This window comes from Oryzias latipes, chromosome 16 (genome assembly GCF_053564925.1).
Source record: "Oryzias latipes strain Hd-rR chromosome 16, Olatipes_Hd-rR_3.1".
Classification (NCBI taxonomy): Eukaryota; Metazoa; Chordata; class Actinopteri; order Beloniformes; family Adrianichthyidae; genus Oryzias; species Oryzias latipes.
The window spans coordinates 36,061,356-36,078,624 of NC_136252.1; the positions used below are offsets into that span (position 1 = coordinate 36,061,356).

At 53.0% G+C, this 17,269-nt stretch overlaps 2 protein-coding genes across 5 annotated transcripts in view; one reads left to right on the forward strand and one right to left on the reverse strand.

Moving 5' to 3' along the window:
- crdhl (cone RDH-like) overlaps positions 1-2,048 on the reverse strand; it is a 15,277-nt gene extending 13,229 nt beyond the window's left edge. For both annotated transcript variants that reach the window (XM_020701882.3, XM_020701879.3), the window contains exon 1: positions 1,810-2,048. In XM_020701882.3, coding sequence (XP_020557541.1) covers positions 1,810-1,915 — 106 coding nt within the window. In that variant the 5' untranslated portion in view covers positions 1,916-2,048. The remainder of the gene's footprint in view (positions 1-1,809) is intronic.
- On the forward strand, positions 2,043-16,659 carry pogzb (pogo transposable element derived with ZNF domain b). Of its 3 annotated transcripts, none has more exons than XM_078933709.1 (19): positions 2,043-2,264; positions 3,132-3,244; positions 3,315-3,386; positions 3,896-4,122; positions 6,500-6,593; positions 6,671-6,814; positions 6,884-6,997; positions 7,672-7,879; positions 8,012-8,163; positions 8,239-8,339; positions 8,405-8,551; positions 8,701-8,835; positions 8,910-9,109; positions 9,404-9,550; positions 9,632-9,691; positions 10,587-10,696; positions 12,688-14,325; positions 14,397-14,433; positions 14,505-16,659. In XM_078933709.1, exons 2-19 carry the CDS (start codon positions 3,136-3,138, stop codon positions 16,357-16,359), a joined length of 5,550 nt encoding a protein of 1,849 aa, XP_078789835.1. In that variant the 5' UTR covers positions 2,043-2,264; positions 3,132-3,135; the 3' UTR covers positions 16,360-16,659. The 3 variants fall into 3 exon arrangements, with proteins under 3 accessions (XP_078789835.1, XP_078789836.1, XP_078789837.1); XM_078933710.1 differs by having other exon boundaries at positions 2,129-2,264; positions 3,132-3,235; XM_078933711.1 differs by lacking the exon at positions 2,043-2,264 and adding an exon at positions 2,313-2,569.
- The last annotated feature ends 610 nt before the right edge of the window (positions 16,660-17,269 follow it).

The following is a 17,269-nucleotide window of genomic DNA, read 5'->3' on the forward strand; positions in this document are numbered from 1 at the left end:
ATGTGTTTTGTGATGGGGATGATTTGCAGCAACTCATTGAAATTGTTAAGAAGGAGATGGAAAAACTGAAGCTGTGGTTTGATGTAAATAAGCTTTCACTAAATTTAAGTAAAACAAAAATGATGTTATTTGGTCACCATAAGGGTAAAAATATTGACATTGACATGCACATAAATGGGGTGAAACTTGAAAGAATTTATGAAAATAAATTTCTTGGGGTCATAATTGATGACAAACTTACCTGGAAAGCACATATTAGCTACATACAAGCTAAACTATCCAGAAGTATTTCTGTCTTAAATAAAGCTAAACTGGTTCTGGACCACAAATCACTCCACATGTTATACTGTACATTAGTTTTACCATATTTTTCTTATTGTGTAGAGGTTTGGGGGAACAACTATAAAACAACGTTACATTCACTTTCAATACTTCAGAAGAGAGCAATACGAATCATACACAAAGTCAGTTACCTTGAGCACACAAATAAATTATTCATAGAATCAAAATTACTCAAATTTTACGATCTAGTAGAGTATTGTACCGCTCAAATAATATTCAAGGCCAAAAACAACTTATTACCCACAAATATCCAAAGGTTATTTATTACAAAAGAGGAAAAATACAATTTTAGGGAAAAAGATACATTTGTCATACATAAAGCACGTACAAATAAAAAGAGATTCTGTGTTTCAATTTGTGGAGTGAAGTTGTGGAACAGAACCAGTAAATGCTTGAAACAATGTCCAAACATAAAAGAATTTAAATATAGATACAGGAAGATGATCATGGATAAATATGTGCAAATACAAAAAAATACAGAATGTCAGCATTTATAAATCTGCATACTTTGACAATACGTTTTGTTATTCATTTGTATGTTGTTTGGAAATGAAAATTACATGTATATATGTACATATACACTTGGGTAGGGCACTGGACTCTGATGGTGGGAAAGTAAGGGCTTAGGGTAAAGGGGGGTGAGAGTTTATAAGATTTTTCTTCTTCTCACTCCCTTTTGGACTGGTGTTTATATCATTTTGTTTTGTTTTGTTTTGTATAATTTACTTGTCTTTTTCTTGTTTTTGTAAGTTTTGTCTCGTTCTTGTCTTATTCTGTTATTTTACATTTGTTTCACTAGTCCAAAATAAAAAAGACTACTACTACTACTACTACTACTACTACTATCATCCATCCATCCGTCATCCATTCATCTGTCTGTCCATCATCCATCCATCCATCCATCATCCATCCATCTGTCCGTCCATCATCCATCCATCCATCCATCCATCTGTCCGTCCATCATCCATCTGTCTGTCCATCATCCATCCATCCATCCGTCATCCATTCATCTGTCCGTCCATCATCCATCCATCTGTCCGTCCATCATCCATCCATCTGTCCGTCCATCATCCATCCATCCATCCATCCATCTGTCCGTCCATCATCCATCTGTCTGTCCATCATCCATCCATCCATCCATCCTTCCATCATCCATCCATCCATCCTTCCATCATCCATCCATGTCCCCATCCAGTCCCATCTGTGGTCCCAGGGTTGCTGGAGCCTATCCCAGCTACTGTTGGCTGAAGGCGATGTGCAGCCAAACAGCTCAGCTGTCAGCAAAATAATGAATAAAAACTTCTCCCAAAGAAATATTTTGTCTTGATTTGTCAAGTTAGAAACTTCCTGTTCAACCGGCCGGACTTTGGGAACATGAAGAAGATGAAGGAACGTAAAGAACGCTGTGATGAAGATGTGTCAGTAAAACCTGTAGAGAGTAAAAATGTTCTGTAAGGAACTCTTAACTGTTTAGATGAAACCGGAAGTGTGATGAGCAGAGCGGGAACGGGAGCGGTGCTTCGCCCGGGAGGAGGGGGAGGCTGTAAGAACCAATCTGGAGCTGCCACGTCATACTGACCGCTGAGTCTGCCGCTGCAGTCTAGATACCTGCATGTAAACACAGCTCTCTGTCCAAACGTTTGGGGGGCGTGTCTTGTTGACGTCATGCGTCCATCCTCGTGCTCCCAGGACGAAGCCTCAATTTAGAAAAATCTATGATATGGGTGATTTCGTGACGTCATTTAAAGTGGCTCCGCCCAGCCAGACAACAACACAAGCCCGCTTTCTGGCAGGAAGTGACGTAGGGAGCATGCCAGACAATGCAGAGCTCTGACGGGCACAGAAGGAGGAAGGCCCGCCTCTGCATGTCGAACCAAACGCGGTTGCAGAAAACCCGTTCGGCAGAATCCGTCCCGCTGCAGGTAGGTCCAGTCTGCTCGGCCCGTCCGCGCGGGCACGTCTCCTCTGCCGTGCACGAGCTCGGTGCTGCCGGGGGGGCGGTTCAGGTGCGCGGCAGACCCAATGCACGGCGCGGCTGGGAACCCAGTTCTGACCCATTCCAGAACGGATTCTGGTTAAAAGTGACCCACTTCGTGACTGTTGACCTGGCTCCTCCTGGTCCCCGCTCCCGCGCGGGTTGGACGGGTTCCCCCGGCTGTGTTAAGGCGCGTTTCTCAAACAAAAAGAGTCCAGCCGCTGCGAGGATCGCCCCCGGCGGCCATAGCCGGTACTACAACCGTGTGCGCGTGCGCAAAGGGGCGTGCAGGAAAAACCAACCGGTTTCCCTTGAAATGTGAAGAATTGTCTGTTGAAATGAAATTGTCTGTGGGCTCAGTTCAGTGGAACCGCAGGCTCCAAACAACGATTACTTGGTTCCGTCCAATTAGAAGCTGCAGACATTTTTATGCAAATCTTCCAGTTTGGGTCGGGTCGGTTCCATAGACTGTAGAAACATGGACGGATCGAGGCGTGACGTCACCCATAGGAAACCTCTCACGAAATGAGGCCAGATCCCTCACCGTTGCTTCCTGATACGGGCGCCGCCAAGTTGAAGCCAGTCCACAGTGATTAGTCCGAGTCATGGCATCCATGTCAGCAGCGACAGTAGTTGCCATGGATACGATGACTTGGAGCGACTCAGACCAATTACCGTCGTCGTATCAGGAAGCAACGATACTTCCTGTTTGGGAAGACGGGAAGGGAGGGGCTGAGCTGTCCATTGTTGATGATGGTTCAGGTGAAACAGTCGCTCAGAAACCAAAGCGATGCTGATTGTTCGGTTTCCATAGCAACATGGAAACAGAGCTGTTTATGGAGTGTGATGAGGAGGAGCTGGAGCCATGGCAGCAGGTGGACGACAGTGTGGAGGAAGATGACTTCATGGACAACTTTGGTGAGCCAGGTGAGTGCCCGCCCACTTTGGATGAAGGTGGCGTTCCTGCAGAAACACCTGTTTGTTTGTGTCTTTGAAGTGGAGGATTCTCCGTCTCCTCGAGAAGACTCAGAGACTCCGCCTCCTACAACACCCCCCCCCCTCCCAGCAGGTAACCCTGAGTGTGTGACAGGATCGTGTGGGTGTGTGTTGTTTGCATGTGTGTAGTTGGGTGTGTATTTATAGCTCTGCCTGTGCAGTTTTGTGCGTTTTGTGTGTCTCGGTTCTGGTGGTTCAGAACCATCTTCTGACCCCCCCCCCCATAGAAATGGTTTTCTTCCTAATGAAGTTGATTCAGTCGTCTTTTTTTCTGGTGTGGGTCATTGTTTCTTTGACCAATCAGGAGCAAGCTTGTTGGAAGGCCACACCCTTACTAATTAAAAGCAGGTAACACAACCTCTGTCAGATGTGGGGGCCTGCTGGCTCCACCCACTCTATGGAGGCATCTGATGAGTCAGTTTATATGACCAATAGAATGACTGAGTAACAGCTGTTTATTTCACTATAGAAGTATTTGGGATTTTAGGGTACTTCCTGTTTGGAAGGCCAGGGGGGCGGGGCCACTCAGTCCAGTTCTAGGATACAGTCGATGGTCTGAGCTCCGTGTTCTGTGTTCTCCAGCTGTGTCTCCTCCTCGGACCGTCTCCTCCTGCGGGATTCTTCCTCCCCCCATCAGCACCCACTCCTCTTCTCCTCTCTGCCTCCCTGTTGAGGCCACACCCACTGCTTCTGCCCCGCCCACGATTACTCCAGCCCCGCCCCTGATCCTGACTCAGACCTCTGGAGGGACATTTCTGCTCCCGGCTGCTGGCTCAGGCGGCCGTCAGCCCATCTTCCTGACGACGCAGGTATGGCGACCCCCCAGTTTTAGCGGGGGGGGGGGTCCTTGTTCTACCTTGTTCCTGTTCTCACGTTTGTTCTGTTCGTGACGTAGTTTTGACCCTGAACTGGATCCACTTCAGCGCTCTGTGGATTCTAAGCAGCTTATAAAAGGATATAAAGCATTTTCCCACATGGACATGAATTCCTATTTGTTATACTGGAGCAGCTCCTTCAGCTACAACTTTGACATGTCTTTTATTTCTTTTTGTTTTGTTTAAGCAGGACAGAACAACCATGTTATTTTCCGCTGTGGCCCTGCAAAAGGCAGGAGAAGGAAAGACAAGAACCAGAAATGACTTGAATAGAATCAGAAAAAAACCCGATCTAAAGATGTAAAACCCTGAAATCCGTGTGACTGCAGCATCTCTGGTTTAAATCAGTCCTGGTCCTCCAGATCTACCACACCTCCGAGCTCTGCTAGCGGCTGATTGGTTCAATCAGAGGACTCCTCTGGGCGAGGGGCGCTAAAGATCAGGCGGACAAAGACCAAGCAGAGATCTGTAAATAACAGTAGACGTGAATTTTTCCTCCAGTAAATATTACATCCAGGTTGCTGATGAGTTCAGTGCAGCATTAGTTATGAATTAAAGAGTAGGGATAAAGGGGTTCAACTTTTACAAGCCAGTCCGTAGGGATCATCACCTTAACCAAGAATGTTTGAACCAATGTTTGTCTTGATGAAAAGGAGGGGGAGGAGCCTATTCTGGACAGAACGCCTCTTTTCATTTAACCTTTACCTGCAAAAATCCAATGTTGGTTGAGAAGGGCAAAGTTATGTCAGATTCCAAGAGGTTTGTACTCCATAACGTGTTCTGGAGGCATCCCATCAAGCGTGGAGGTGGGGGGTATTTGATGGTGGATGCCCCTCATACCAAACCACATTTTTGTCCGGGTAACATTTAACTTGAGATGCAGTCTGGAGAGGGAAATGTGGATTCTTTAATGCTATGCTGAAGCTGTTTTCCTGGGAGGGGCCGTCAAAGTAAAGAAGTGTGTCGTCAGCATACAGATGAATGCAGGAACCTCATATAGAATCACCTACGTCAGGGGGGGGGGGCTTTTTGGCCCAGAGAGCCATCAACATATTATCAAATGTCATTTCGTGAGAGCCATACAATAATGTAGCGTCCCTCCCCCACACGGAGACTTAACCTCCTTTAAGGGTCTTTATTCTGTCTTCATAGCTGACCCCATTGGTCCAAACCCCCCAACGACAGGCTGAGCCACAGAACTGAGGGCCAATCAGCATCTCTGCTTGATGCGTTCAATGACCTCTGGAACTTAGAACGTGACCCAACAGCCACCTGGTCCAACGCAGTCCACTCCAACAGTGGTCTCCCACCTTTATGGCCCGGTTAGAAGTCTGGCAAAGTTCTCACCAACTGGTACATAATATGTGGCAGACATACACTGTATCAACGCTACAATAGAGGCAAACACACGGGATAAGAAGTACTCTCCGCTTTTATTTTGACATGAACATTGTACATGGCACAGGTGTCATCATCCGCCCCCCTTCACACTCATGGTGCTAAAAAGAAGGAAACACAACAGGAAGAAATAACTAAGACTGAAACAACACGACTGCCAGATGAAAGGAGCCGTAGGCAAAAAGAAACACCCGTGATCAACCCTATTCTGACCAAAGCAGGCAGAGGGGTAATTCCCATAATTCCCTGTGCTGCAGCTCCCACAGTAACCCTGCAGCCTGAGGAAGTCAGACAGCAGACCAGACGTTTACGTGACGACACTACAAGACAACCAAATAATATGACCTGCATGGAAACTCTGGTATTTTCTAAACATAATAAACATGAATTACAACGTCGACGTTTTCATGGTGTGAGGAGAAGTACAGACATCCAATCAGAGCAGAGAGGCTGCACACGCTCAGTGGGATGGAGTGAGTCTGTTCTGTGTCTGAACTCCCTCCCTGCTCCCCAACCACTAAAACCATCTTGCCGGTCCCGGACCCTTTCAGTACCGCAGACCCTGTCCGGGTTTGGCATATTTTACCGCCCGGCCTTCTGATTGTAGCCCCCACTCTGTCAACGGAGGGAAAATCTCCTTATGCCACCAGGATGGGTCCAGGACCCATGACTGACAGGTAATGGGTGGTCCCGCGTGGTCCCGGGTTTGACCCACATCCTCCCTAAAGCTGCTGCACCGGCGGGAAAAACAGGGTGTGGTACCGTCACGTAGAACGTCCAAAACTGGCAACACATCAACCTAATCCGGATTACTAATCTGGATTAGGTTGATAAGAGTCTGAAAACTGAACTTTTGTTGATCCGTTTGGGTTCCGCCGGGTCGGTGTGACGCCTCAGGTGTTTTCTGTTGCAGGGGTTCCAGCTACCCACCATGGTGAACCCTGGGGCTCCTCTGGTTCTGAACCTGCAGCCGGGTCAGATGATGCAGCCCCTCACCCTGATCCAGTGTAGGCAGCCCCCAACAGTGGAGATGATCAGCTGACGGTTCCGCCGACGCCTCACGCCGCTGTCTCTGTCCCCGCAGCCTCGTCTCTGGGTCAGCTGGTCCGGCCCGTGTCTGGAGTCCAGCCCAGATTGGCCCACGCCCCCTCAGGAGGCCCCGCCCTCCCAGGCTCCACCTTTGCCACCATGCAGCTGCCCACAACACTGACCCTCTGCACCAGCACCGGTGAGAGCGGCGGATGGGCCGTGGTTCTGCCAACAGGCCCGTAGACTCACCAAACTGCTGCTTTTTCAGGCAACCTCACAGTGACCCAAATGAGCGGCGCCAACACCCTGAAGCTGGCGACGTCTCCCGCCCTGCCCGCCGGGTCAGCCATTGGAGTGAGCAGAGCCACTCCCCCCAACAGCGGTACGGCTCCTTATCTGTGATACCAGAACTCTGATCCGGTCTGTTGGACCCGACCCTTTAAGTTCTGAAGGGTTAGTTAGAAAACAGGTTAGGAGCCCGGCAGAACAGAACCAGCACAGATGTGTCGGAGAGCCGGAGTGCTTTGAGAACTTTAGTCCAAGCTGGACCGGGTCCTGTTTGGTTCTGGTGTGTTGGCCCCACGGCGCCCCTTGTGGATGAGCTTTGCCGTAGAGGACGACATTTAGTTAGGATTCCCGCGGGACGGGATTCGTCTCTGCCGTCACGGGACCAGGACGGGAAGTCTCGGCCACGAATGAAGCGGCCCACCGTTTCGGTGGAGGGAACGACGAGGTTTTGATTCATTCACGCTGAGCGCGCAGGCGGCGGTCGTTGCACGTGCAACAGCGAGTTTGAAACAAAAACGTAAAGCGCGTGAGTGACAGCAGGAGAAGAAGCCAAACGCCTTTCAGTTCATCGCTGACACGACGTAAAGTCACTGAACCTGGAGGCTCCACCACCGACCGTTACACCGCAGAACCCGGAGAACCTTCTCCAAATGCCAACCTTTCCTGGTTTTTGCTCCACATCTCTTTAAAACAACAGAATGTAAAGAGTTAAATAGTAAATGATAACAGCTGTAAGACTAGTAAATATCTGATTGTTTTTCACCGCAGCTCCTGGCCCCGCCCTCTCTGCCATAACCTCTGTCAGTGTCCCCACGGCGCCGACTCGAGAGCCCCCACGGGTGGTGATGAGCGTTGAACAGTTCTACTACGGGACGTTTGAGGGGGACCTGAGTCTGAGGAAGACTCAGCCTGTGGGGCCCCAAACGCCGCCCTTCATCTGCCAGATCTGCTCCCACCAGGCCGAGAACAACCTGAGGTAGGCAGCCGAGACGGCCGACCGCGCCGCCGGACCCTCCAGGCCCTTACCTCTGTGTGTGCCCGTGTGTCTGCGTGTGTCTGCGTGCGTCTGCGTGCGTGCTTGTGTGTGCGTGCGTGTCTGCCTGCACAGGCTGATGCAGCACACGCTGCAGCACTCGGAGCTGATTGGAGGAGGCAGCTGCACAGACAAGCACTGCTGCAGGTTCTGTTACCGACAGTTTTCGTCCCCGGCTCAGCTGCAGAACCACCAGGAGCAGGTGCATGGCCCCGCCCCCTCCTCCTGTAAGTACCTCCCTCTCTCTGCTGGGAACATTCCCGACAGGCTTCGGATCTACCTGTGGTTCTCCGTCGTCTCAGGTATGTGCCGTATTTGTGAGTGGGCCTTTGAGAACGAGCCGGCTTTCCTGAACCACATGAAGTCCAGCCACAAACCCGGGGAGATGCCGTACGCCTGTCAGGTGGGTCCGGCTCCTCCTGCATGTCTTGGTTCCTCAGGTGTGTTGTGACCGGAGCTCTCCTGCAGGTGTGCTCCTTCCGCTCGTCCTTCTACTCGGACGTGCTGCAGCACTTTGCCAGCTTCCACAGAGAGTCCTGCTTCCTGCTGTGCGTCTTCTGCCTGAAGGTGACCAGGAACCCCGTCAGCTACCAGCAGCACCTGCTGCGGCACCAGGTAACCCCGCCCTGAGCTTTTCGGGATGTCACAGTGCTTCCTACCTGAGGCCCCACCCGGGCTGCTGGACCCTCCCGCTAACCTGCATGGGGGCTCAGACGGGACAGTCTGGTCTTTTATTTTGAAAATCCACCTGTCTTCCTGTACAGGTGAGCCAAGCTTTCCACTGCAACAGGTGTCGCCTTCAGTTTGTCCTGCTGAAGGACAAAATGCAGCACAAACTAGAGAATCACCGCAGCTTCCGCAGACCCAAACAGCTGGAAGGACTGCCCCCCGGCTCCAAGGTTAGCCCCGCCCCTTTTTGACCAGCTCCACGCAGCTCTGCAGGTGGACAGGTTTCCGGCTTCTGTGTCTGCAGGTGACGATCAGGACCTATGGGAAGGTCAGGCCTCAGGTGATGCCAACAAGGGGCCGTCTTCTCCAAAGCCCCGCCTCCCTTATTCAGCCAATTAGAATCAAGACGGAGCCGCAGAAGTCCCCACTTTCAAAGAATCCGTCCATCCCAAACAAATGTCCCAAGTCTCCGAGCAGGCGAGTTCGTAGAGACCATTCCGGCAGGTGAGGTTCCACGCCTGGAAGGGGGTTTGTTGGGAGGGGTCTGCTCAGGTGTTCTGCAGGTGTCAAATGACAGCTGTCAGAAGGGGGGGCTGTACATTATTTAAGAACAAACTATTAGAGGTGGACGCGGGAAATGAAAAGTCCGGCAGACATTTCCACATGAGAATGGCAGTGATCCATCAGACCGATTACTGTTTAGAGGAAAAGCGCTTCACCGGCTGCCCCTGAGGGTCCAGATCCCCATGGGGGGGTCACAGACCGAACGCCATGGCTTTGCTTTTGTCGTCCCTGCAGGACGTCCTCCGCTGATGGACCCGTGGTGTGTTTGGAGTGTGGAGCCAACGTCTGGGACTTCTCCGCCCACTACCCCACCCACGTCCACTGCCTGCTGTGTCCCTACAGCAGCTGCTGCTCCAGGGCCTACGCCAGTCACATGATCCAGTGAGGCCGCCGCCGCACGCACAAACACGCCTGTTGTAGCGCTCCATTTGGTGATGAATACTCGTGTCTCTCACGTTGCAGACATCATCTGCCGCGCTCCAGAGACAAAGTCCTGCCGCTGCACCGCCGACCCCCCCCTTGGTGAGAGCTCATGACCAGTTGAGGCTGGAGCGCCGCGTGCCGCACACGGGTTGAATGTGGCGTCCTGCATGAGGCCCGTCAGAGCGGGTTCTGGACCCGACGGTCCACTGAGCGGTTCTTGGATGCTGGTTTCTGACTTTGCTTCATTTAGATCATGTGACCCAAGACTCTTTAGATGGAGTCACCACAGACGTGCGGAGGAACGTACAGAAGCAGACAAAGCCGGCTAACGCCGATGTTAGCATGAATGCCGCCAGTCCTCCTCTGTCTGCAGTAGGTCCTGGTCTTTGTGGGACACTGGTTAATGCTACGGTCACAAATACACCTGCCTCGCAGCCGCAGAATGCCCCCCCAAGATTCGCTGCTGCCGCCCGGTTTTGTTGTTGTTGGCGTGGTTGTGAATGCAGACGGATGACGCAGGTCTGGGCGTGGCGGTGGTGCTGCTAACGCCGCGATGAGCACGGTGCATCAATGCCGTCGCCCCATTTGGGCCCATGGTGGCCGGGATCACCTGATTGGCCCCCGGTTCGTGTCGGCCCTCCTCCAGTGCCCTCGTGCTACAATTTCTTGCCATCGGATGGTGGCAGTGGGACGGGGGCAGGGGTGGCAGACTGAAATCAGAGGATTTTGGGGACCCTGGAGACCCTCCCATCAGGCAATGATGCCGTCCTGCCACCACCTCCAAACGTTCTCGAGGTCCGGGGTACCTGATTGACGGTCGATCAGTGACCCCCGACCGCTCGCCGTTTAGTTTGAACTTTGTCCTAACCTTGGCGACCGCCGCGCGGCGTGTAAAACTGCGACTGCTGCCTCCTGATTACAAATGCCTGGGCTGTGATTGGCTGCTGATTCCCTGGATGTTGACTGCGTGGTTTCCTCCTGTCTGTCGCCTCAGCGTCTTCGTGCTGCGCTGCTCTCACTGCGACTTCAGCCCTCTGACGGGGGATCAGATGGCCGAGCACCTGCTGAAGACCGACCACCACAGCGCCACCTGCAGCACGTTCAGTAAGTCCCTCCATGAAGCCGTCGGATTTGACCTCCACTGTGTCTGCGTACTAAAACCAGTTCAGAGGCCTGCGAAGCCCCGCCCCCTTACTCCGCTATCTACAGTCGCTTATCCATTTTGTAGAAACAAAAGCGTATAACCTCACTTTTAATGAATCCATTGGTTTTAGAAATGTCTCATGTGAAAGCTAAAACCCTCCCAAATTATGTTCAATATACTAAAATAAAATTGCTTCACTGAAGAAAGATTGATCATTTAATGAACACAGAAAGGTCACATTTTGGCAAGACAAAAGTTTTGTGGCCTTGTCATATGATGCACCCAATCCTAGATTACAGCCTCACCTGTGATCAATTACTGATCAATCAATTAGTGGGTGTGTCTAAAAAGAACCCCAGCACACCAGGCCTTCACATCCACTGCAGCTTGACCTCTGACATCATGCCTAAGATTCACCCTGAGACCAAAGCCTTGATCATCAAGAGGCTGAAGACCAGATCCACTGCTGAGGTGGCCGACACCTTCAATGTGTCTCAGCGTCAAGAACAAAGAATAAGAAAAAGATTTGAAGAGACTGGAGATGTTTTTGACAAGCCCAGGTCCGGCAGACCCCGCAAGACAACTGCTGGGGAGGGCCAGCCCCTTTTCCACTGCAGCAGAGCTCCACCAGGCCTGGTCACCTCAAGTCCCTGTGTCAACCACAACAGTTTGTAGAATTCTGTCTCAAAATGGCCTCCATGGTCCAATCAGTGCCCAGAAACCAGCACCAAACAAAAGGCAATTGAACAAACGTGTGGCATTTGCCAAGGCCCACAGCCTGCTAAAAGGATGGACGCTGGAAAAGTGGCAGAAGGTGGATTACTCAGATGAGTCTTCAGCTGAATTACATCACAGGAGACCAACTGGAGCCCGCATGGACCCTAGATTCACCCAGAAAACAGTTCAGTTTGGTGGCAGGAAAATCCTGGTCTGGGGTTCCATCCAGTATGGGGGGGAGCGAAACATTTGCAGGGTGGAAGGCAATATCAATAGCCTAAAATATCAAGAAGTATTAGCTACCTCCTACATTCCCAACCATAAAAGGGGTCAAATTCTGCAGCAGGATGGGGCTCCATGGTATACTTCCATCTCTACATCAAAGTTCCTCAAGGTGCTCCAGGACTGGCCAGCCCAGTCAGCAGACATGAACATCATTGAGCATGTCTGGGGTAGAATGAAAGAGGAAGCATGGGAGACCAAACCAAAGAGTCTGGATGAACTCTGGGAGGCATGGAAGACTGCTGTCTTTGCTATTCCTGATGATAATCATTGTCAAACCGCATGGATGCTGTCCGTCAAGCTCATGGAAGTCATACAAGATATTAAATATGGATCTCACAGTAGCACTACTTCATTCACTGATGTTATGCAACATATTTTAGTTTCTGAAGTAAATTATTTGTTACATTTTCACATTACTCTCTGTAGGCCACAAAACTTTTGTCTTGCCAAAATGTGACCTTTCTGTGTTCATTAAATGATCAATCTTTCTTCAGTGAAGGAATTTTATTTTAGTATATTGAACATAATTTGGGAGGGTTTTAGCTTTCATATCAGACATTTCTAAAACCAATGGATTCATTAACAGTGAGGTTAAACGCTTTTGTTTCTACAAAATGGATAAGCGACAAGACTTTTGTCAGGGACGGTAAACAGTGAATAGAGTGGAAAGTTTTAAATCTGTGTTTCAAGATCCCTCAGAACCGGTTTCCTCAGATCTTCCTGAGTAAAATCAGAAGATGGCGCCGTTGGTCTTTGAACACGTGTGTGGTACCGGTCCCTCCGTGTTCCTCTGCATATCCGTCTGCTGTCGGATCAGTGCGATCCGGTGAGCTCCTCGCAGGAACGACGTGAAAGGAAACTCCAGGGATTCTGCTCCAAACCTCCTGAAGATTCCGTTTGTCTGAAACGTGACAATGCTTTGTTTTGAAACATGTTCTTTCCCCCTCAGCCTACGTGGAACTGGACCTGAAGTTCTGTCTCAATGAAGAGCAGCAGCTCCCGTGTGACGGAGAACCAGAGCAGAACCAGGATCTGGACTCCTCCTGGAGGTCTGCAGACTCCTGGAAAGACCCCGCAGAGATCCCAGACGCCCGGCTGTCCGTCCTTCCCTTCACCCAGACGAGCGGGCCCAACCACAACCTGCCTAAGAACGGCGACGCCATCGACTTCTTCAACCTGCTCTTCCCCGCCGCGCTCATGGAGCTGATCGCCAAGGAAACCAACAACCACGTCAAGACCTGCTCTTTTCTGGGCCACGGCACACCAGGCTGGGTCCCCGTCACCACCCATGAGATCAAAGGTTTCCTGGGTCTGGTCATTCTCATGGGGATCCAGATCTTGCCCGACCCGTCTCAATACTGGTCCTTGAACCACTACGACAACAGCTACACCTTCTACCGGACCATGAGCTTCCAGCGCTTCAAGCAGATCGCAGACAACATCCGCATGGGCAGCTTCCTCCACAGCGAGTACTGCGGCACCACCGACCCCCTGCACATCTTCAGACCAATGATGGAGCTCCTGGGAGGCGCCATGTGGACCACCTACCAGCCCAACTGCTGCCTGACCATCGACCGCGCGCTGCTCCCCAGTATGGAGGAGGACTGCTGCCAGACCAAAGGCCGACCGCAGACCCAGCCCCAGGTGTGGCTGCTCTGCGACTCCAAGTCGGGGTACTGCCACCGCCTCTTCTTCCAAGTTGGTGAGAAAGGGGGTCAGGATTTGGGGTTCTCTGTGGTTCCTAAACTGGTCAAGGACCTGGAGAACAGGCAGCACCAGGTGTACCTGACCAACTCCCTGGCCTCGGTGCCTCTCATGCGGAGGCTCCTAGAGCAGGGCATCTACGCCTCCAGCTCCTTCCCTCCCCCCAACCCCATCCTGCCCAGAGAGCTGTGGGAGAGCGGACAGCTGGAGAAGGCCGGGGACTTCCTGCAGAGACAGTGTGGCCCCCTGCTGGCCACCCGCTGGAGGGACACCAAAGAGATGGGCTGCCTGACGACCAACGCCACTGCAGGGGAGCCGGACGTGGTTTGGAGGAGGTCTCAGACCAAGCCGGGGGGGCTGGACCCCATCAACCGGCCAATGGCCTTCCGGCTCCTGCAGGAAAACATGCGTGGAGTCGACATCTGTAAGCAGCTGCTGGCCTGCAACCCACTGGGGGGGATTGTCCAGGACCGCCACTGGCGCAGTTTCTTCTGGTTTCTGGTGAACCTCAGCATCGTCAACGCCTTCATCGTGCTGCGCGAGAGCCGCAAAGAGAACCCGCCCACCTGGGTGCAGGACGGGCTTTTCTCCCAAGTCAACTTCCGCCGGCGTTTGGGCAACCAGCTGGCCAAGTGTGCTCAGAAATACCTTGACAGCACGGACGTGTCCAGCCCCCGCCGGGCAGCGGCTGAGGGGCAGCAGGAGCCCACCAAGCAGCGGCACAGGATGGCCAAGATCAGCAACGTCCCCAAGAGCTGTAAGAACTGCAACCTGAAGGAGCTGCGGCGCGACAGCGTCCACGGCTGCGTGGCCTGCAAAGCCAGCCTGTGCAACGAGCCGCTTTGCTTCTGGGAGTTCCACGGCCTGTCGCCGCTGAACAAAGGTGAGCGCCTCCTTCTGTCCTGAAGCCGCCGGCGTCCCGCTGAAGGTTCACCGTGTCTGTTGTTCCAACAGGGTCAACAAAGGTGGGGTTCCTGAGGGACGCGCTGAGGTAAGGCTCGTCCTCTGATGTTTGCGAGTTTGCAGAGCAGGATTGTTGTCAAAGTGTCTCCGTGTCTTCAGTGGAGCGGTCGACGTGGACGAAGGTGCTGAAGACCTGGACCAGGCCATGGCTCCTGTGGAGGACCTGGACTACTCCGACGAGGAGAATCTGGATGAGCTCCCGGATGCTGACGGAACCGAAACGATTAAGGACGCCTGTGTCTCAAGGGAGACGCATTCAGTATCCCCATCGCCATCCACGGCGGCCGCCAAAGATCAGGAGGACGTCCTGACGGCGCGGCAGCTGCGAATCGTCCTGTTTGCTCTGTGCAGTGGCGTCCAGCCCGCCTCCAGGGTGTTTTCTACCGAGGCGCCGCTCATTCGTTCGTGGCTGAAGGAGGCCAGGAGGCGCGTGGGGCAGAAGGCCGCTGACCCTGGGTCGGAGCGCATGGCGGCGTGGGTGCTGTCCATGCGCGAGCAGCAGCTGCCCATAAGTGAGGGCGCCCTGTTGCACAAAGCGTCTACGCTGAAGCAGAAAGGCGCCTTCAGCGACTCCTTCCGCATCTCCTACGACTGGGCCGTCAGCTTCCTGCTGCAGCACCAGTTGGGCCCGCACCCCGCCGGCCGGACGGCCGTGCTGGCTCCGCCCCCGTTCCTGGAGGCAAAGGTCAGAGCTTTCAGGGAGTTCACTCAGAGAGTCGTCCGGGTCCACGGCGTGCCGGAGACCTGCGTGGCCGCCATGGACGAGCTCTGCCTCTTTGTGGACTGGCAGCTGGCTCAGGACCGGAGCCGCAGCTCAGAGGCTCTGGAGTTCAGCGGGTCCGTACCCGCCGTCACCGTGTTCCTGACGGTGCTGGCGGACGGCACCGCCCTGCCGTCTCTGCTGCTGACCAGCAGGCCGGTGCCGCCCAAAGTCCTGCCGGAGTCCGTCCTGCTGGAGGCGGGTCCAGAGAGTCTGTCCGCAGAAGACTCTCTGGACCTCTGGACCAACAAGGTTTGGCTCCCGCATGTGTGCGCCGAGCCCAGGAAGTCGGTGCTGGTTCTGGACCGGCACCGAGAACATTTGGGAGATCAGTTTCTGACCTCCACCGCCGGGAGCCTCAGTTTGCTGGCGGTGATCCCCAGAGGTTGCTCCTGGTGGCTCCAGCCCATGGAGGTGTGTCTGAAGCCGGCGCTGCAGCGCCTCCTGCTGTGCCGCTGGACCTCCTTCGTGGCCGGGAACCCCCCCCAGCTGCAGGACGCCTCGCCCCAGCAGCTCCAAACACACGTGATCCAGCTCCTGGTGGAGTGGCTGATGGAGGCGCTGGATCATCTGAAGACTCTCCCCCACATGTTGAGGAGGTCTTTCCAAGTGACAGAGCTGCTTCCACCCCACAGAGAGGAGCCCCAGGGGCCTCCCCTCCAACCAGAGGAGGTCCAGGCACACCTCCTCAAGGCTCTGATGGAGGAGCTCCTGGGAGGTGAAGGCTCACAGGAGATGATGGAGTCAGACAAGGAGTCAGATGAGGGTCAGCAAGGAGAGGAGGAGCAAGAAGGAAGAAAGAAGGGAGGGATGGAGGAGGAGCCCGAGAAACGAAAAGAGGAATCAGATCAATGTGAAAAGGTAGAACAGGGTCATGTGAGGACAGACGGCGGAGGAGGCCAGCAGGGGGGAGGCCAGGAGGAGCACACGGTCAGGGAAGACAGAGGGGAGAAGGGAGACACAAAGAGTGGAGAGGAGGAAGAGAAGGAGGAGCATGCAGGAAACAGAGGAGAGGAGACGAAGGACAGAATTACTGCAGAGGTAGACGGCAAGGAGGAGGAGAAGGAGGAATGGGAGGAGGTGAGTAAAGAAAGAAGGGAGACCAGGATAGTGATTGGAGAGGAGGTGGGAGACGAGTGGAAAATAACGGGGAAGAGTCGAGCAGAGGAGGAGCAGAGGAGGGACGGGAGCTGATGGAGGAGATCCTCCCTGTTGAACATTCATCCAGAACCTTTGTGGACTCGGGTTTTCGTGGACCGGATCCCGGCGCCCCCTGGAGGAGGACGGAGGAGCTGCTCACTGCAGCCCGGCGGGAACTGGAGGAGGCGCCAAGCTTCCTCGGATCAGAAGTTTGACTCAGAATGAAGATGAGGAGGTGCTGAGGAAGGCTGCAGTGTTACCAGAACATGGTTCACGTAGCAGATCCACCAAATGAGGAGGGGGCGCCGCCGCCCACCCCAGTAGAACTGTAGATTAAAACTCATTGAACATGCAGACTCCTCCTCTTTTACCTGGGTTCTGGACAGGGGGGTGTTTGGTTCTGTTGGGTTTCTCTGATGTTGTTCAGGGTTCTGATCAACCCAAATGAAGCCTGAAGGGGGATGGGCACATCAACCAGAGTTGGCTCCGCCCACAATGAGGGCGGAGTTCACAAAGGAGCAACTCTTTAACACTTAGACAAAAAAAAAAAACTTTGGATGTTTATTGGTTTATTTTCCATTGGGGTGGGCGGGGGGGGGGGTACAGCTCTAATGTAGGAACATTTGGGGGGGGGTTGATTGACAGGTAAGTATTTTTGTCCCGCCTCCTGGTGATTTCACATGTGGGCGGAGCCTTTGCCTTCAGGCTCCGTTTGGTGACGTCAGAGGATCGTTTGTTTACGTCAAACATCAGTGAACAAAGTAAACAATAAACAAACACCGGAACTTGTTTACAAGGAAACGTCATCTTCAGGCACTGAGGGCAGAAAACAGGACAAACTACTGCCCTTGGGGGGGGGTCATTTCAGCTCAGTGGTTGTAGAGTGTTCAAGTCCAGATGAATGAGTGCGTACCGCTGCTCCACAGGCTGCACCTCCTCAGTGATCATTGCTATTTTTTGGTGC